The following is a 21,481-nucleotide window of genomic DNA, read 5'->3' on the forward strand; positions in this document are numbered from 1 at the left end:
AGGAAGTCATTCAGAGTGGAATACAAAGGGATAAAATTAATTGAAGGATGACAGATTGGATAAGTATACACTTGTAACTTATGAAAGTCTTATAAAAGTAAATAGAGAAAATTTAGAATCAATCAAAAGGTTAATGCTTGAGTATCTTCCAGAAATGGGGATAAACAAAATTTTAAATTAAAGACACCTGACAGTTGAGCCATAGAAATAAAATGAATCCCAAATTAAGTATATTGAGAGCAGAGAACAGCAGAATTTAGAAAATTAATTGCAATGTAGTAGTAATTGTAGCTAACATTTTAATAGTGTGTTGTAGCAGGATACTCTTCTAAATACTTTATGCATACTAATTAATCCCCACAATACAGTTTGAGCTAACATATTACATATGAAGAAACAGACACCAGGAAAGAAGTCCAGTTACTTGTCAGTGTCATCCAGCTAATTGTGGAGCTACAATTTAAACTCCAGCAGTTTAATTTCAAAGTAAGTTCCAGATGAGTTAATGATTTTAGTACAAAATGAATGTATCAGGATGCTAAATGAAATTTTCTGTTTGAGTCAAGATGAGCTGTATTATGTTGTAGTAACATAGAAACCCCAAATCGCAGTGACTTAAAACAAATGTTTATTTCTTGCTCGTGATCATGTCCATTTTAGGTAGAGTGGGAATTCAGCTCTGGAGCATCCTTATTCCAGAACCCAGACTTTTGGAGTAGCCACTGCATAAAACTAGCATTTACTATGACATGGGAACTTGGTTAACTATGGTCTGGTTCTTGAAGCTTCCATTTGAAAACCCTCAAGCAAGTCACATGGCTATCCCTAACACCAATATGGCCAGAAAAGACAAGCTAATAGATTCCCTAGGGGTGTGTGTGTGTGTGTGTGTGTGTGTGTAATTTTCAAGTTGATTTCTCAAGGGGGAGAACCCAGAAATTTGATACACAATGCTACTGAATTTTATAACTCGAGTGTGTGTAAAATGTGACGAGGGGATGATTTCTAAGTATGAAAGAAAACATGAAAATGTGAACTAATAAAAACTAAAAACGTGGGAGCTGAAGAGATGATGACTCAGCAGTTAAGAGTACTTTCTGCTCTTGCAGAGGGCCCAGGTTCAATTCCCAGCACCCTCATGGTGGCTGACAACTGCCCATAGCTCCAGTTCCAGGGCAGTCCAGTGCCCTCTTTGATTTCCATGGGCATTGTACAAAGTGGATGTACTTACATGCATGCAGGAAATACATTCATACACATAAAAGAAAAAATAAAATATTTTTAAAGTAAAAATGCCTATATCAAAATAAATTTCTTTGATTAAAGACCATTTTCAAAATGTAATCAGACTTGAGAACTTGGGAGTTATAGCTTATTGGAAGAGCATGGGCTTAAAGTGTACAAGGACTTGGGTTCCATCCTAGATAGATAGATACTAAAAAGAGGAGACCTTAATATAAAAAATTTAAACAAGTTGGTAATTTAAGAAATACTCATTTTAAAATGGATTAAAATGATGAGCCAGAAAAAACAAAAATGCAAAAATTCAACTATTACTATTAAAGAAAGATGCCATTTTTGCCTTAAAAATGATAACCCATTTTAATGAAAGAGAAAAAGTACACTGTCTTAATGCTGGATATATCACAAGCAAACAAAAATCTAGAAAAGCCCCCTCCATTGTGGAAGCTAATTTGCCAATGTGTATTTAAAGTTTGAACTCTAAGGTGCCCACAGCATTTAGTCAGACATATAGTCCAGTTTTAGGAATTTAAATAAGTGACAGTATACATGAAGAGTTAGCTCTGCTAGGCGTGAAACTCTGTGGTAGATCCTTTGCCCAGCTATGCAAGATCCTGGGTTCAAACCCAAACACCACCCAAAACAAAGTTGCTTAGCTATAAAAAAGCTCACTGCAGCACAACTTAGAAGTGGTGGAAATGAAATAATTAAATATTTAATAATAAGATGAGTTAAATAAATTATTATTCATACAGTAGAATATTCTGCAAATACAAACATCCATAGGAAATGTTTATAACATTGACAGAAAATAGATCATAAAAGTTGGTGCAATCCTTTTATTTGAAAAAACATATGTGTACATATAAAAGCAGTCCAAAAGTATATTCATTCACATGTCAATACTGGTGGAGCTATGGTTGTTTTCTCTCATTTTGATCATCTGCTTTTCTAATTGTTGTCATAAGCATGTATCACTTATGTGGTCTCTTAAAACATAATACAAACAAAACAGTAGCAGTAGTGATGCTTGTTCACCATTGGGTCTAGCCCAATCTCTGTATATATCCTTCTAACCAAACTTGGGCACAAAAGGCTTCAAGTCAGTTCTGTGCTTTATTTATTTTTTCCTTTCTTGGTTATCCTATGCTCTTTTTGTACTATTCTTGGAATTTCATGTTTTCTAATACTAGGACCCAGATGTCCTCTCACTCATCATCTTCCAGGAGACTGGAATTCTGCCTCAAGATTTTAGGCTATGGTCAGCAAGCCGGTTTCACCCCCTGGCAGCCTCTAAACCTGATTCTGCCCCTTCTATTTTGTCTCCCGATTGAGTCACCATGTTCTTGGTGCTGACCAGGACATCCAGCTTCTGCCTGTACTGGGAAAACCCTTCTTCTGCTGCTGCAGTCCCATGTGGAGATAGAAGCATCCCTCCACTGCTGACATGCCCAACCATTGGCTGCACACCAGTAATGAATCTGATTCCAGTTTCTTGCCCTCTCTGCATATTCTGTGCCACAGTGATTGTCCATGGAAGGCCCTATCCACTTCTCTTCTGTTCAGTTACCCATAAGTATTTTTAGTTTCCAAATAAAACACAAGAAAATAACTCATCTTCTGCTGTTCATTTGGAATAGCACATAATTAGAGATCTTTGTAAAAACTCTGGTCATCTTTGATGTCCCCATTACCATTGAATGTAGTTGAATGTGCGATAGAGGGCACTCTTCCCATTACAAAGCACAGCACTGGACTTGACCAGTTTCACCTCCCTCACAGGAAATAGTAATGAATTTAATTATTATTAATCACTATTTAGTTTAATTACTATAAATTGTTTTATAGCATTGCTAATTGCTTTTTTCCCAATGTTTTATCCAGGTATTACTTTGTTTTTCCCGTGATACATCTGTACTGGGTCACTTCGCATACAATAGTGCTTCACCACCGAAATCATACATAAGAGGTAATATTTTTATTATAACTAAGAAAATTTATTTCTATGGGAAAATTCTCATTTAACAACAGAAGACAAAGGTGTGCAGATTGATATTTGGATTTTAAAGTGTATTTATTAAACCACATATAAAACAAAATAAATATTTCCATATTGGCAAAGAGGTAATATTTTAATAATATGAAGGAAGAATTACATAATCATGCCAAGAATGCCTATTTGTGTCTTCTTTTGGTGTTGCCAGCTTTTGAGCTGTGAATCACGTAGATTTCTCTCAAATGGCCATCACCACCCCTCGCTCCATTCACTCACAGCATCTGGGCCTTGCAGTGTCTCTGGTCCCAGCTAGTGCTCACAGGCTTCACATTTCAAGTTGTCTTGTTAGTCCTCTGTCTGCTGCCTCCTCCAGAGCTGTTCAGGCCAAATATGTTGATTTTTCTTTTCCTATTAGTTCATTACACAAAATTGTCTTTTCGGTTTCTCTTAATTTTCTTTTTTAAAATTAATCTTTTAAATCAATCCTTCTAGTTCTGCCACACTTAAAATTGGGGTATAATATGTGTGCTATTACCTCTCTACTTTTTATTCGCGTGCTTCTTTCTCTTCATCACTAACTGCCTCAATATATTGATGTCACTGTTCAGTTTCCTGCCATTACCTGAAAACTGAACTAACTTCAGCTGACATCCTTTTTCAGCTTCTCCTTTTATAGGTGGTAAACATCCAGCACTGAAAGCTCATTGCCTGTTGTGTGATCCGTTTGCTGTTTCCATGAAGAAGGAAACCATTTCCCTAGTATTTCCTCAGTCTGACCCACCTGCCTGGTTATTTCAGCTCCTGCATTAGGCAGACCACACCATCTTGTGTTGGAGCCAGGCTTCCCCAGCTTGGGGCTCTTTTAGTTCCTTTGCTTCTAAAATAAATATATAGAAATTTTCTTTTTTAAAAAGGTAATTATTGGGCTTAGGAGATGGCTCAGTCAGTAAAGTGCCTGTTGAGCAAACACGAAGACTGGACTTTGGTTCGCAAGTACCCATGTAAAGCCAGGCACAGCAAGCAGCACACCTGGAATCCAGGACTGGATAGTCGGAGACAAGTGGATTCCAGAAGGTCACTGGCCAGCCATCTAGCTGGATCAGTGGTCCTCTGTCTCAGAAAATAAGGGGGACTGTGATCCTGGAAGACACCAGACCTTAATCTCTGGCCTCTGCATGTATGCACACACATATACACACCCACATAAATATGTACATACAACACACACACTCTTCCATGCGTACGCACACACACACCCTCCCTCCCTCCACACCGAATAATTGTAGAATTTACTTACTTGATGGTAATTAAACTCTGAGCTATGATTTTGAAGGCCCTCTATCTGTCTGCACAATCTTAACCTAACTTTCTCTCCTTCCCTGACAACCTCACAATATGCCATATTCATTATAGTGCCCAATATAGTCCATGTATGAAAGGCTTCACATTCCTCCACACCCCACAATTATAGGTTCTTGAAGAACCAGTCAATATCTCATCATGTCTACCAACCTATCATCAATGTTCCTTCCCTGTGAACCTCTACACCCTTAAGTCAGCAAACATATTCTAGGTTTCGTGGTTTGATCTGGATTACAAACACATGGGTGAGGGGCTGTATACTATATTTATTTTGTCTGCCTCAACACCTAGTGCAGTAAAACACTTTGTATCTGTTTCCACTATCCCATTGTCTCCTCACGAAAGATTGGTCTTCTGTGTCTCCACCTGCCCCTAAGATGCTCACTCTTCCTACTCTTCATCTTCTCTCAGCCCCACACCTAATAAGAACAAAAAGCTTAATTACAAATTTTACTTTAAAGTCCAATGCAAGGATGAACATCTTCTCAATAAAATCAAAGTTGTTAAGAAAGCTGTCAAGGCGAAAGCCACCTAAAGGCATTCAGTCAGAGATGGGAAAAGTGCGAAGTTTGAAAGCTTTGAGGAAAACTTTTTGAAGCTATGACACATTATTACAGTGAACATGCCTTCTAGGACAGTTCTGGTTTCAGACATCCTGTTCTCTGATCATGTGAGCTATCTCAGGAGTCAGAATCTATGTTATATGTTAGATACTTAATTTTTTTATTGAGCTTTTAAAATTTCATACAATATTTCCAACCCAAATTCAAACCCCATCCCCCATCCTTACCTCCCCCCCCACCAAACCACATGCACTCTGCCATACATACTGAGTCCTGTTCGTTCAGGTGTTTGTACCCAAATGTCTTTCAGTGTAAATGCATCCACTGGAGTCTAGTCAGCCCATCCAGTGGTCATACGTAAGTCATACTCTCCCTTACCCAGCAGCAACCAGTCTTAAATAGTTCTCAATCTAGTGCTGACCTGTCACCTATTTCTCACCTCCCCTTTGGGCCCTTGTTTAATTGAGCTGACATGGGTCCCACGTTGGACTCCACCACTTCACAGGCATATATGAGCAAGCCTCCATTGGCCTGGAAGCCTCCACCTCATACATTCATGAACCAACCCTAGCTCTTACAGTCTTTTCCCCTCCTCTTCCACAATAGTCCCTGAGCTGTGGGTGGGTGAGGTTCCCTATAGGAGTCCCATCCTACACTCTAAAGTCTCTTTTTCTCCAGAACTTGGCCAGTTGAGGGCTTCTGTGTGTAATGCACTCTGATGTACATGGAAGCCTCACTGGTGAAAAGAAGTTTCTTTGATGAATGCTGTATGGCATGTTTGTCACTCTAAGGGAGGTCTCTTCTATCTGGCACTGCATTCCCTGTCAAGCAGCTCCTAGGTATACATATGCATTAATGCTCAGACACTCTATGCACATTTCTCATAGGGTTTCTGGGTCATCACTTTTCCCTCTAGGTTTCCCAGTCCCCTGAGATTCATTCATCTCTACTCTTTTTTCTCCCATCTGGCCTCCTTCTTCCCTCCCTTCCTAGACACAGTACCCCATTATTCCCACCCTCCCCCCAATACCTCCCATCTCCCACCATCTTTCCATTCCTGACTTCCCTCCCTCCCCAACTCCACGGCCCCTGGCATGTCCCACCCTCCTCCCCTCCCTGCTGATTACGCACAATTTTTCCACCACACTTGGGTAGCATCAGTTCCCTACTATCTACCTTTCAGGTTGTTTCTTTTCCTTTACCTCCATATATCCTTTGCCTTTACCTGACTCCTGGTGTTACTTCAGAATTTATATACTCACATATAAGGGATTGGTGCTACAATCCACAAATGAGGGAGAGCATACATGTGTTAGTTGGGGTTCTCTAAAGAAACAGAACTGGTAGAATGAATATATATGAGAGAGAGAGAGAGAGAGAGAGAATCCAAATAGTCCAACAATGGCTGCACCACACTGGAGAGGCTGAGTGGTCCATGAGGCTGGATGTCTCAGTAGTCCCAATCTGGTGCTGAAGGTCTGATGAATTCCAAAAGACCAGGTAGTCTTCAGTCTATAGCAGCAAGATGAACTCACCAGTGAGAGAGAAGGCAAGCAGCAAAAAGCAAGCATTTTCCTTTGCTATGGCCTTTTATATGGGCTGCCATCAGAAGGTAACACCCACATTTAGGGTGTGTCTTCCAGTTTCAGATGATCCAATCAAGAAGATCTCTCTCATTTCAGTTAATCCCACATCCAGTCAAGTTGACACCCAGGATTAGCCATCTCAAGTCCACTCCTTGTCAACTTGACACCCCATAGCATTCCTGTATGTCATGCTTAATTTTCAAATGAAAACAATGTTGAGGTCATAATTTCACCTAACATGATATGACTATACCATCATACAATGACCAGTGCAGTATATATCTTAGAGTAGGTGATAAGGTCTTCAAGGAATGCTTAGTCCTTTAGTATCTCATAACCCAATATAATTATATAGGTTCACAACACTTAACCACTTAACACTTATCTCAATTACACATTCAAAAAAAAGAACAACACAAGTATCTGCTTAACATGTATATATGCACAAGGCTATTCTTTTTTTTAATTCTTTAATTTTATGTGTGTATTGCCTGCATGTAGGTAAGTGCACCCATGTCATACAATGCCTATGGAGGACAGAAGAGGCTGTCAGATCCCCTGGAACTGGAGTTACAGACAGTTAGCTGTCATGTGGGTGCTGGGATTTGAACCCAGGTCTTCTGCAAGAACAGTCAGTGTTCTTAACTGCTGAGCCATCTCTCAAGCACCACAAGCCTATTCTTAACCAAACAGGACAGTAACACTCATGTCAATTACAATCCACATCTCTTCAACTGGTCACATGGCCTAAGTTGATATTTATAACTACCTTCCTCTACTACCCATTCTATATTTTCTCCACCATCAGCAAGCACCTCTGCAGGTCTTGGCACTTTCCCTGGAGGACTAATCCATACTTTCAACCCTAAAGGGTCTGGGCTATTTGTTGTGCTGTCTGGATTGTGTTGTTGCAGTTCCCATTGACCTTAATCACAGGACATGGTAACACCAAAAGTTGCCCTAAGAAATCTCCTACCTTCCAGATATAATCTTCATTACTTCGATTGTGGAGAACCAGTCCAATTTCCCCCTGGTAGTCTGGGTCAATCACCCCTCCTAACACTGTCATTCCTTTCTTAGCCTGCTTACTTATTCTGGATGCTGATTCAAAGCATATATTGCCTTCTGGAGGACCCTGCCCCCACCCTCCAGGCTATTGCCACCTAATTGGCACTGTAACTGTCTTAAGAGGCCATTCCACTGCTCTATGAAGCCAGCTGCTTCAGGATGGTGGGGAACATGGTAAGACCAGTGGATTCCATGACCATGGGCCTGTTGTTCCACTTCTTTGGCTGTAAAATGAGTTCCCTGGTCAGAAGTGATGCTGTGCAGAATATCATGATGGTGGATAAGGCATTCTGTAAGTCCCTGGATGGTAGTTTTGGCAGAAACATTACATGCAGGAAAGGCAAATCCATAACCAGAATAAGTGTCTATTCCCATAAGGACAAAGAGCTGTCCCCTCCAAGATGGAGTGGTCCAATGTAGTTAACCTACCACCAAGTTGCCGGCTGGTCACCAAGGGGAATATTGCCATATCGTGGGTTCAGTGTTGGTCTCTGTGGTTGGCAAATCTGGCACTCAGCAGCAGCTGTAGCCAGGTCATCTTTCATGAGTGGGAGTCCATGCTGTTGAGCCCATGCATAACCTCCATCTCTGCCACCATGGCCACTTTGTTCATGGGCCCATTGAGCAGTGACAGGGATAGCTGAAGAAAGAGGCTGACAATCCACGGAACAGTTCATCTGATATACTTGATTATTGAACTCATTTTCTGCTGAAGCCACCTTTTGATGAGCATTTACATGAGACACAAGTATGTTCACATCCTTTGGCCATTTGGAGAGATCTATCCATATACTTCTTCCCCAAATGTCTTTCTCACCAATTTTCTAGTCATGCTCCTTCCAAGTCCCTGACCATCCAGCCAAACCATTGGCTACAGCCCATGAATCAGTATATAATTGCACTTCTGGCCATTTCTCCTTCCAAGCAAAATGCACGACCATGTGCACTGCTCAAAGTTCTGCCCACTGTGGAGACTTCCCTTCACCAGTGTCCTTCAGGGTTGTTCCAGAAATTGGCTGTAATGCCATAGCTGTCCACTTCTGGGTGGTGCCTGCATACTGTGCAGAACCATCTGTAAACCAAGCCTTAAACTTTTCTTCCTCAGTCAGCTGATCATAGGGCACACCCCATGAAGCCATAGGTGCATGCTTGAGAACAGGAGGCATTGTAACAGGAGTATTTGGACATAGGCATTTGGGCAACTTCTTCAAGTAACTTGCTTGTGCCTTCTGGGCCTGCTCAGGCCTGATCACGAATATACCACTTCCATTTGATAATGGATTGTTGCTGTGCACATCCTACTTTATGGCTTGTGGGGGTCAGATAACACCCAGCTCATGATGGGCAGCTCCAGTCCCATGGTGGCTTGGTGGCCCATTGTTAAACATTCCATTAAGGCCCAATAGCAGGCTAAGAGCTGTCTCTCAAAGAGAGAATAGTTGTCTGCAGATGATGGCAAAGCCTTACTCCAAAATCCCAATGGCCTCCACTATGATTTCCCTATGGGGCCCTGCCAGAGACTCCAAACAGCATCTCTATTTGCCACTGATACCTCAAGCACCATCAGGTCTGCGGGACCATATGGCCCAAGGGGCAGAGCAGCTTGTACAACAGCCTGGACCTGTTGAAGGCCCCTTCCTGTTCCAGGCCCCACTCAAAGGTAGCTGCCCTTGATATGTGGGTGGTAGTAACACACCCCGATGAGGAATGTGCTGCCTCCAGAATCCAAACAGGCCCACTAAGCTTTGTGCTTCTTTCTTGGTGGAGGGAAGGGCCAAGTGTAACAACTTATTACTCATTTTAGAAGGAATGTCTCTGCATGCTCTACACATTGAACTTCTAGAAATTTCACTGGGGTAGAAGGTCCTTGAATTTTGGATTTATTTCCCATCCTCTCACGCACATATGCTTCACCATCAAGACCAGACTGTTTGCTACCTCCTATTCACTGGATCCAATAAGCATAACATCATCAATATAGTGGACCAATGTGATATTTTGTGGAAGAGTCAGGTAATCAAGATCCCTTCAAACCAAGCTATGGCACAAGGCTGGAGAGTTAATATACCCTTGAGGCAGGACAGAAAGGCATACTGTTGGCCTTGCCAGGTGAAAGAAAATTGCTTTTGGTGGTCCTTATGAACCGGTATCAAGAAGAAAGCATTTGCCAAATCAGTAGCTGCATACCAGGTACCAGGTGATGTATTAATCTGCTTGAGTAAGGAAACCACATCTGGTACAGTGCAATTAGAGTCACTACTTGATTAAGTTTTTGATAGTCAACTGTCATTCCCCATGACCCATCTGTCTTCTGTACAAGCCAAATAGGAGAGTTAAAGGGAGGTGTGGTGGGAATCACAACCTCTGCATCTTTCAAATCCTTGATGGTGGCACTAATTTCTGCAATCCCTCCAGGCATGTGATACTGCTTTTGGTTCACTATTTTCCCTGGCAGAGGCAATTCCAGTGGTTTCCATTTGGCTTTTCCAACCATAATAGCCCTCACTCCACAGATCAGGGAACCAATGTGGGGATTCTGCCAATTCCTACGTATATCTATCCCAATTTTACTTTCTGGTACTGAGGAAATTAACCACAGGATGAGTTTGGAGACCCACTGGACCCACTGTCGGTCAGACTTCAGCCAACACTCCATTTATCACTTGACCTCCATAAGCTCCTACTTTAACTGGAAGGCCACAATGTTTTTTAGGGTCTCCCAGAATCAGTGTCAACTCAGAACCAGTATCCAATAGGCCTCTGAAAGTCTGATTATTTGCTTTTCGCCAGTGTACAGTTTCTCTAGTAAAAGGCCACAGGTCCCTCACGGGAAGGATGGGTGAGAGGCGAACAGCATAACTCTTTGGTGCTGTGACAAGATCCTTCCTTAAGGGCACCTGGCCTTCCCTTCATTCAAGGACTTCAGGGTCTGTAAACTGTCTCAAGTCTGGAAATTGGTTGACTGAGCGAGATTCTCTATTGCTACAATCCAATACTGATTTCCTGTCATTCATCCTAGAGCTTTTCTGCTTATACAGATCAAATAAAAACTTAGTAGGCTTCTTATGTATTTGGTCCCTGGGAACACCATGATTGATTAGCCAGTACCACAGGTACATTCAATTCTGTTTCTCTAGAACCACTCCTGGTACCACAATCTGTATTAGTCAGGGTTCTCTAAAGAAACAGAACCAGTAAAATGAATATATATATTAAGGGATTTATCAGATTAGTTCACAGGATAGAGTCCAAGTAGTCCAACAATGGCTGCACCACACTGGAGAGGCTGAGAATCTGGTAATTGCTCGGTCCATGAGGCTGGATGTCTCAGTAGTCCCAATCTGGCACTGAAGGTCTGACGAATTCCAAAAGATCAGCTAGTCTTCAGTCTACAACAGCAAGACGAACTCACCAGCAAGAGAGAAGGCAAGTGGCAAAAAGCAAGCACTCTCCTCTGCCATCAGAAGGTAACACCCACATTTAGGGTGTGTCTTCCAGCTTCAGATGATCCAATCAAGAAGATCTCTCTCATTTCAGTTAATCCAGTCAAGTTGATACCCAGGATTAGCCATTTCAACACATCACTTGCTTTTCTGCATTTGTGTTACTTACTGTAACACACTCTAGCTCCATTCATTTACCTGCAAGTTTCATAATTTCATCTTTTCTTACTGCTGAGTACAACTCCATGTGTAAATGTACCACATTTTCATTAACCATTGGTCAGTTGAGGGACATTTAGGTTGTTTCCATTTCTTAGCTATTGTGAAGACAGCAGTAACAAACATGGATATACAGGTATCTCTACAGCATGATGAATCATTTGGGTATATGCCAAGGAGTGGTAGCACTGGATCATATGGTAGGTTCATTTTTAGTTTTTTGAGGGTTCTCTATACTGCTTTCCATAGTGGTTGCATGAGTTTGCATTTCCACCATCAGTGAATGAGCGTTCCTCTTTCTCCATATCCTCTCCAGCATTTGGAATCTTTCATTTTCTTGATCATGACCAATCTGACTGGGGTAAGATGAAATCTTAAAGTGGTTGTGATTTGCATTTCTCTAATTACTAAGGATGTTGAGCACTTTGTAAGGTACTTCTTAGTCATTTTTCTTTCTTCGCTTGAGAACTCTCTGTTTAGGTATTTAATTTTTAACTTTTCGGCAGATTGTATAAAAACACAAACTACATGGAACATTGCAAAGCTTAGGGTTTATTTAAATGAATAGACTAGGATTGTTTACATTTAGAAAAACAGTTTTATACTAGTAAATAAATTCTTATGTGCTTAACACTTGAAACTATTTAGTTAAACAGTGTTTACTTCCCAAAAGATTTTACTAATATCAGAAGATTGGCTAGCAAATTTTCAATAAATTTAATATCATGAAATAAAATCAGGCAATAGTAATTTTTAAAATTCTAAAATCAGGCAATAGTAATTTTTAAAATTTCACTCATTATTAGGACAGTCACAGAATAAATTAGTTCTTTAAACTTTATTTTACTCAATCTGTGGTTTTCTCTTACAGGAAAACTAGGGTTGGAAGAATATGCTGTATTCTATCCACCAAATGGTAAGAGTAATGCTATTGCTTCCTCTAGTGGGAGGTGGGGAGACTACAGCTCCTATAATGGAATATGACTTCTCGTTCTGTCCTCAAGTGGAACAGGGCTTGTCATCTAACATAACCTTTCCACATAAGCTATATCTGAATGGCTTTCTGCACATTGGTAGTAGGTTAGTGCCTGCTAAACTGTAGACTCCTCTGTAGTTCTGCTTGGGACTGATAGCAAACTGCGAGAATGCAGAGTAGGCTTTAGTACCTAATTCAAGGCTCATGGTTTTTCCTCTGAAGAACACTAACTAGCTCAGCCTTACTGGAACAGTGCTGTAGCCAGTGACACAGACTGTCCTCCCTGCTACACTTACTACTTTAAGTGACCAGTTTGGTATTTATGAACTACAAAAATTATGAAAAAAATCACTGTAATTGATGATATTGAAGTGATTAAATTTGATCTCATATTTACTATTTGATATTCAATATGATTTTGAGATTAATAGTTTTTAGTTATGCTTTGTAGAAAAGCAGTATGTAACAGTCCTTACTATGATAATATTGTGCTGCATCCTGAAGAAGTTCTTTTGCTTCAGCAGAATTAAGAACATGGACTTTGTATCCAGCAGATCTGGGTTCAGAGCCCAGTTCTGCCAGCTGACCCTATGATGTGGGGTAAGTTCTCTGAACTTGAGATTGGTCAGCTGTAGCAAATGGATAATAATCAAATGAGATATGGTATGTCAAATGTTAGTGTAGTGTCTAACATGCAGTGAATGCTCAGAACGCACAGCTGTGATGAATGTTAGCAATACTGAGCACTACATCTGAAACTCAGACTTGGCTTTGTGGCTGTTCCATCTCCTGCCTCTCAACATGGTGTTCCCACTCCATTCTCTGCTGCTCTTCTCTCTCACACACATCCCTATAGAGTTCCATCAGCTTTCATGGATCTCTTTGTTTGTCCTAAAGTTTCTCGCTCCAGTCCTAACCCCTCCTGTGATTACCTCAAACCTAATATGACTCAACTTAATATTCATCTACCCAGACTCAAGGCCTGATGAAATTGTGGTTAACAGAGAGGAACCACTGGCTTTCTTGTTACTTTAATTTAGCTTTTTATTCCCTGTGAGGGCATAGGAAGATAACATATTTTATCAGAGTGTGTGGCCCTATATAAGAGCAAATAGTTGGATATTGATAGCCTCCTCCCAAGCTTGTCCCCTTGTCTGCCAGTCACCAGAGGCTTTTGCTTTATTTGGGCTTGTTTTTCTCACTGTAACTGCTGCCTTGCCTCCATCGGGTCTTGCCATCTCCAGCGGTACTGTAGGAACCACTAAGTTGGTGTCTCCTCCTTGACTTTTCTAGCTTTCTCTGTCTTTCATTCTGCCATCTCAGTTGTATATCTAGAATGAAAATCTAAAGATGGCCATTTTTTTTTTTAAAGTTCCTTAATGCTTCAGAGTCATTTAACATGCTGGTTTCTCAGCATGACATCCATATGAGGCCCCGCTGGAGCCTGACACCCCCTCCCGCATGCAGTCTACTCCCTAGCTTCACACCTTTCCCACTTGGCTTATCTTATTAATAGCAATATCCAACTATTTGTTCTTATATACAGCCACCTACTCTGACAAAAGCTCTGTGCTACTTCCAACCTCATTACCCTGCCCATTTCCAGCTTGGAATATCCCATTCAGTCTGCTTTCCATGGCCATCATGGATCCTCTAAGGTTATTTCCCTGAGTTCCTGTTAGGCTACAGCCCTTCCTCTGAGCTCTCATGTACCTGTGCAGAAAGCTTTAGTATCTCTCATTGCATTACCTCAACACTGCACTTATATATTTCATCTCCCCTGTGGGGTCTCTCCCTTCCCTCGTGGGTTGTTGGCTGCCGGTCCACGAGGACAAAGGGAGTAGAAGCAAACGGGGTCAGGGACGGCCAGTGAGCACTGACGGAAGGAAGCCCTTCCTGGGGAGGCAGGTTCAGTGATACAAACAGCTCCAGACTCAGTGAAACAGCTCCGTTTATTCAGTGGGAGTTAGGGAAAATATAGTGTGGAGGCAGCAGCCAATGCTTCAGCTGATAGGTGCTCATAGTATGCTTTATTTACATGTGGCAGGGGATCCTATCATCCGACTATGGGGCGATGCCTAATTATCATATAGAAAAAACCTGGGGGTAGTTTTATTGCAGGTAACTATGCCAAAGGCCATGTTTCAAATCAGGCCAAGCATCTGTGTTTGGTGGCACTTTCCAGGTAACTCAGGCAGGAAGCCCCTGCTGAGAAAGGAGCCAACTTTAACAGCAGGGTTCCCCAACACTCCCCCTTGATGTTGTCAGCCTCAAGAGGGTCAGGACCGTGTTTTTGTTTCATTTTTATTCTCCCAGTATCTAACATATAGTAATTTATTTGGACTACATTACATACTTGTTAATTTTAGCATTCATGTATGGGTATAACATTGTTGTCATATTCATAACCTCAGGAACTTTTTTGATAACTCCTTCTATTTATCTAAGAAATAAGAAATCAAAAAGTAAAATAAAATGCCTCTAAGTAGCTGAAAAAGATGTCTATAGACTAGTTCATAGGACATCTTCAATTTAGTTTAGAAAATACTAGCTTTTGCTTAAACCATCCCTAACAAGCTTGGTTATGTTCCCTACAAACATAGAAACATAGAAAGAGGTTGATAGAGACTTGAAAAATGACCAACAGCCATTAGAACTGAAAAAATGTAAAAACCATGAAACATTTTACAAGTATACCCAGCAAATCAACTTTGATATAAAAACTGGTAACCCTATGGTCTTTAAAACAATATCACTAGGTTGTAGGTTGTCACATATTAATTCAGGTCTTTTGTGTATGTTTGCGTGGTACTGGGTATTGAGCCTTTGTGTCACATGCAAGGCAAATGTGCTACCAATCACTGAGTTGTATCTCCAGCCCTAATTTAAGACTTTTATAATGATCTCAAGACAGGTATGTATGTATACTCACAATAATAATTATAAGCATAGCTGTAGCTGCATCAGCCAATGTGTTCTAAGCAGTACTACATACCAGGCATTCTGTTAAATACATTATATGTATTAACTCAGTTAATCCTTATAATAGCCCTATGATACAGGTGCTAATATTATCCTATATATAGAAACCGAGGCTAACCTACCCAGCTGGTGAATGGCAAAGCCAGGCTTCGAACCACACCTGTCTAGCTTCTGAAGCTGTGTTTTCATAAGCTGCCATAATATCTCAGAGGAGGCTACTGAGGTTATTATAGCATCTTTTGAAAGAAAGGAAAGTGGCTAATACATTGACAAAGTAAAAATTACATATAATAGGTTCTAGAAAGATAAAATAGTTGAATCCAATGTGAGATAAACTCACAGCTGTTCATAAATTTAATTCTACAGAATCATCTCTTCTTTCAGGTTATTTTTGAACTTCTCAGAATCAAGAAGGACACCGCTCTAGAGGCAAAGTCCACTCAGTTTGGTGTCTCTGTTTTCTGTGCCTTGGACAATATTAAACAGTTTTTATATTCCTGCCTTATTTTCTAAACTCTGCTGGCAATAATATTATTTCAAAATCTCAAGGCTATCCCTACCACTAACGCTGTCAGAGGTGGCTGGCTTTCTCACCACCAACCCCTATCTTCCCTCCACATACATATGACTACCATCCCAGTAAAAATGACAGGTACACTGGCACCAAACCTTTCACCTTTGAAGAGCTTCTCTAATAGGTTCATTAAACAGTTGCTAAGCAAAATTTTGGAGCTGAGGGAGACATCGCACAGGTATCTTACGAGCTTTTCATGTTTGTTTTTATTATTCACCATGTATAAATGATCTATCTTTGTTCATTTGATAAGCATTTATTTAGCCCTGTTCTGGTTCACTGCTGTGAGTCAGTGACCCACAGTAAAGGACACAAAGAACTTACTGCCAAGGACCTTTTGTTTTAGCAAAATTGACATGCAAGAAAGAGAGGGAGAATATATTTGAGAGAGTGAACAGTAAAGGTGGCAAAAGCGTAGGGAATTGGGGAAGGTATGGCTGCCTTTAGACAAAGTAGATGAAAAGGTGCCTCTGGGGAAACAGAAAAGTCCAGAATGAGCTGAGTGAGCTCAGCAGAGCAGTGGGAAAAGAGCATTCCAGTGGGAGAATATGGCACATTTAAAGGCCAAAGGTAGGCATGAGCCTGATGGTCTGGGGAACTCCAGGATGAATACTGTGGCTATTAATGAGCTGACACAGGGTACCTGGGAGAGGCAGACCAGGACCAGGCCGGGGAGGATATGATTGATGTAAACCCATCTAGGACTTCTCAAGGAGAGCATCTATTAATTTCCTTTCTTTTTCCTTCTGTCCCCTGTGGATGGGCTGTACTGTATTTCCTTGTGTGCCTATTGGTTTCTTTTGATTGTTGAAAATTGGTTATTTACCCTATTGTAATGTCATAATCCTGGAAATCAGATTCTTTCACCCACCCTAGAATTCACTGTTGATTCTTGTCATGCTTTATAATTGCTTAGTGACTTATCTAAACAATTTCTATAACGATTATTATCTTTTGTCTCCTCTGAAATCTGTTCTTTTACCTTAATGGTCAGCTAGCGATTTAATTTCCTTAAATGTCTCAATTTTTCTTAATTAGACTATGGCTTGGAGTGGGTCTCGCTATTAAGGCATAGCTAGGTCATCTGCACATTGGCAGTTCTACCTTAGTCTTCGTTTCCTTCTACAGGGGCGAAATGCCAGAGGTGAAACCCTGCATTCTCCGATCTCTTCTAGATCACCTGAATTCTCCGCACAGGACATTTTGAGAGCCCTTGTTTCCTCAGGCACCTCCTTTCTGAGCCTCTTCCTTTTTTTTCTGTGCTTTTCAATCTGTTATTTGCCCATCTGTTACTCCTTTCCCCTGAGGGCTATAGCTAGTATGCCTTTAAATGTTCTTGACAACTGCCGCCTGGCAGGCCACTTCAGTCCTGAGAAACCACCAACATCAGGCAGGTGTAACAAAGGCCTATCTGAGCCAGTCCCTCTGGTAAGCTACCAGACAGGTCAGAACACACAAGCATAAATTTTTTTTCATAAAAGATCTGCATTGTTCCCTCTTGCACCAGCAAGTTCCACCAGGTCTGTGGGCTGCTGTTTTCATGGTTGTTGCCAAGTTGGAGAGTAGAGGGTGGGAGTGGGTGGGAAATTAAAATGCCACATGCTCCGACCAAAATTCTTTCATTCTTTCATTCAGCAAGAGTTTCCTTTTTTTTTTTTTTTTTTTTTTTTTTTATTTATCAGATTACAGGGCTTAAAAACAATTGATCCTAACATTCTTTCAGTTAAGCATTGCTTCACGGGGAGTTCTCCCCCATTCTTCTCAGTGATGGCTCTCCTCTAATTTCTAATTAGTATTCTTAAAAATCATCCTGACTGTTGTGTGGAATAAAAACATCTTAGAACGTGAGATTAAGGAGAGCAAAGACTTTAATAGTTTCTATGATCAATTTACAATTTACAATCATAGCATGAAGTCTGTGCTCGGTAAACACTGAACGACTGAGCAGATGGATGGGGACAGGGAAAAATTCAGAGGAACAAGAAGAGAAGGGAGGAGTTTTCCCCCTGTATGTACAGGAAAAATGTGCGTTAACCTCTTAAGACTTAATTACAAGTGATTTTTAAAAATCATAATATGCTAATGATTAATTTCTAAAGAATGCTGGGTAAGAAAGTTTTTAGTCTTTACAGCAGCAGTGATTGTCAACAGAAACCAACCCCAACACACACATGAATGCACACATACATATACTAGGAAACATTAGGTATATCTGAAGGCTTATCCAAATCCCAGGTGGAACACGATACTGCTAGCATCTTACAGCACACAGGACACCCTCGTATAACAAAGATTAGGAAACTCTTTTGGAAAAAATAATGAAAATACATAGTTTTAAATCTCTTTGCAAGTGTAAAACTGATAAGTAGCAATGTACTTTGTCATCTATGTTAATTAAGTAAATTTAAAATACGTCATAACCCAAAATCTATTCCAAGTATAGATTTAGACATAAATAGAAAACTTCCTTAAAATTTTATTTTAAACATGACTTTGGGATTGACATTTAGGTATAGTTATATTGTAATGGTTTGGAAAATTCTGATTTCTGAATTAAAGTAACAAAATCATAGTCTGAAGTTTTAATTCAGAAAGATAATGAAAATGACTTAAAAAGTCCATTTATCCATTGTCTTAATCTCTGTCTTTACTGACTTATTGGTTCTATGTGGAATGAGAATAAACAGAGGAAGTTAGTAAGTATTTCACCAAGTAGTTGAAAGAAACTGTACTGAGTAATCCCAAGTGGAAGGTGTAGCCCTTCAACTGGTGTGAAATTGGAGTGAATCAGCTGTGAGTTATAGAGACTGCAGCAGTGGGAGCAAAGGACTTGTGAGTGTGAAGCACACTAATATTGGAGTATTTGGGGAGTCATACTTACTACCTAGGTCTTATCTGATTCAAGATTTATTTTTGTTGATAGTGTTCACCATTCTGAGCTTTGGCAAAGGTCTGTTAAAGCACCTCTGCAGTTGGTCATGTTACATAGGGTGAGCAGTTATCATTTGAGACTGTCTTCAGATGCAGAAGGGAGGGTGTAAATCTTAAAACAGTCACTCACAGCAGGCTTGTGGAACTTGGAGGCCAGATCCAAAATGTGTCCCCAGCACTTGATCTCTCTGAAAGTGCACTCTTGGATGGTAGCCAAGTGAATGAAACTTGACCCTTGAAAGGTTGAAGTGTTGAGAGGCAAAGGAAAGGTTTTGAAAAAACGTGCCAAGAGTTTTTTCAAACAACAACCTCCAAGATCAAAGATGTGTTCCAGTGCACGCTGTAGAGTGGTTGTGGACTCTCCAGCTTTCCCTGCCTCTTGCCGCTATTTACCAGAGCTTCACTGTGTCCTTCAGACTGTGGAGCCCACTTTGAAGCCTAAACCCTCCTTAATCTCTGATAGGCTGAAGAGTACCTTTATCTTAATAAGGAAAAAAAGTGTTTATTGGGTTTGCGTCCGTATTTGAATGTAGTGCTTTCTTTTCCAAGAACATAAAATAGCTATGGGTTATTGAGCATCTGTGTTGTGTTAAGTATTATGCTGATGCACTTTAAATACAATATTTCACTTATGCCTCAAGAAAATCCAGCAAAACTTACTTCATAAGTGAAAATAAGAATTCAGAGAAGGCTGGTAACTTGCCTAAAGTCACAAAGAATTCAAATTCATGTCTGTATGGTGTCATTGATCCTTTGTTCTTTACACTGAGTTATGCACAGTTTCTAATTCTATATCTTAATCACTTATAAGTGAATATTTACTTCAATATTTTATTTACAAGCCTTTATCATATTTACAAACCTCATGAATAACATTATCTAGCATCTCCCAAAAGAGAGTATGCTGGATATTGAAGATAATAGACAGCAGGAAATGTGGTCCTCACTTCAGATAGTTTAATGACCTGCTTATATAGAGCAGTTATGGATTTCAGAACTTGGGGAAATGTGGTGAGTGTTTGACTAACCATGAGTGATCTTAGTATGTACCACATCTTTGTGCTGCTTACAGCTCACTAGATCGTTCATTGTATACTTCTTTATTTAAAATACCTCGTCCTGATTAAGGTATTTCTATACTTAGCAGATCCTCAATATTTGTGGAAGATGAAAATAACACAATAATACCTCCATTTCAACCTGCTTGTTGAAATGTTTCAGTAGTGACTTAACAGAGGAAGGCAAAAGTGGGTTTTTAAAAGGTTTTTATTTTAATTACATTTATGTGGCTGTATCAGTATGTGGCTAGGTGCACAAGAGTGCAGGTACCCACAGAGGCCAGAAGAGTTCATTGGGTGCCCTGAAGCTGGAGTTACATATGGTTGTGAACCACCTTATGTGGTTGCCGGGAACCAAACTCAGGTCCTCTGCAAGAGCAATAAAGCTTTTAATTGCTGAACCATCTCTCCAGCCCCACAAATGTGTTCTTGAAGTAAGAATATGGAGGTTTTATATAATAGCAATGTGCTCTGAGATCTAGTATTTGAAAATATATAATATGTGCCTATTATTTCCTTAAGCATTAGAATGTGCCTCTATAAACTTGTTTTCCTCTGTTTTCTTTCAACACATTTATTGTAGAAAAGTTGTAAAATGTGGGAAAACTTTTTTATTGTCTTAGCCTATAATTAGTGAATGAAATAAAATGAAGTAACTGAGAGCAAGTTTGGAAAGCATGGGCCTTCACGAGAAGAGACGCAAACTCATAAAGAGGGAGAAAGACTTGAAGAAGTAGGGTGGTATTTGAGTTCTCCTTATAACCTAAGTGCTCCCTAGACCTGGAGCTGATGTCTGTGGTGTCATTAGGAAAACGAACTGACCTTTGACATGAATCTAGTTGAGTGTGAATTTTCACTTTGTAAAGCACAACTGTCCCTTAAGTTGGTAAAAATCTGTCTCATTATTGGAAATTGATCATATAGAATTTTCTTCTAGTTTCACTTTTTTTCTTCATTTGCTCTAGACATAATTGCTAACATAAATTTTAGTTAGATGATATTTCATAGATAATCTTAGGCCCTTTACTTGTCAGACAGGTTACTGAAGCTTAGGGGGTTTGGTGACTTTCCTAAGGTTACCCAGCTGGTCAGTGGTAAGCCTGTCGGGGAGTTCTAATCTCCTGGGTGGAGACCATTTCTTCTCTTGCTGTTCCCCCAGTATCATTTATTGGTCACTCCGCTCCTCCATTCTTTTAGCACACATGTATTCATACCAGCTCTGTGCATGGCACTATGAGTTGAACAATGCAGGGATGTTATCCAGATAGCTAAATGAGAGCTATTTCACAGAGTGTAGTGAAATCATAGTGAAAGATGAACAGCATGCCTGAGAATTGAGATAAGTGAGTAATTAGGACTAAGAGCTCATGGTTTTTTTGAGGTTGTGTTTCACCTTAGTAGGCTGACTATCACACAGAATTACAAGTCAACACTCCTTAAGGGTGAAAGTACACAATGAAGCCTGTTGATGAGTGAATCTG

General features: G+C 40.2%; 1 protein-coding gene across 3 annotated transcripts in view; it reads left to right on the top strand.

Moving 5' to 3' along the window:
- The window catches only part of Tbc1d19 (TBC1 domain family member 19), a 188,036-nt gene that overhangs the window by 128,046 nt on the left and 38,509 nt on the right, over window positions 1-21,481 (top strand). For all 3 annotated transcript variants that reach the window (XM_008837347.2, XM_029565543.1, XM_029565544.1), the window contains 2 exons: window positions 3,127-3,211; window positions 12,351-12,395. In XM_008837347.2, the coding sequence (XP_008835569.1) occupies window positions 3,127-3,211; window positions 12,351-12,395 (130 nt within the window). The remainder of the gene's footprint in view (window positions 1-3,126; window positions 3,212-12,350; window positions 12,396-21,481) is intronic.

Source organism: Nannospalax galili, unplaced genomic scaffold, assembly GCF_000622305.1.
Source record: "Nannospalax galili isolate Female #2095 unplaced genomic scaffold, S.galili_v1.0 scaffold777, whole genome shotgun sequence".
NCBI lineage: Eukaryota > Metazoa > Chordata > Mammalia > Rodentia > Spalacidae > Nannospalax > Nannospalax galili.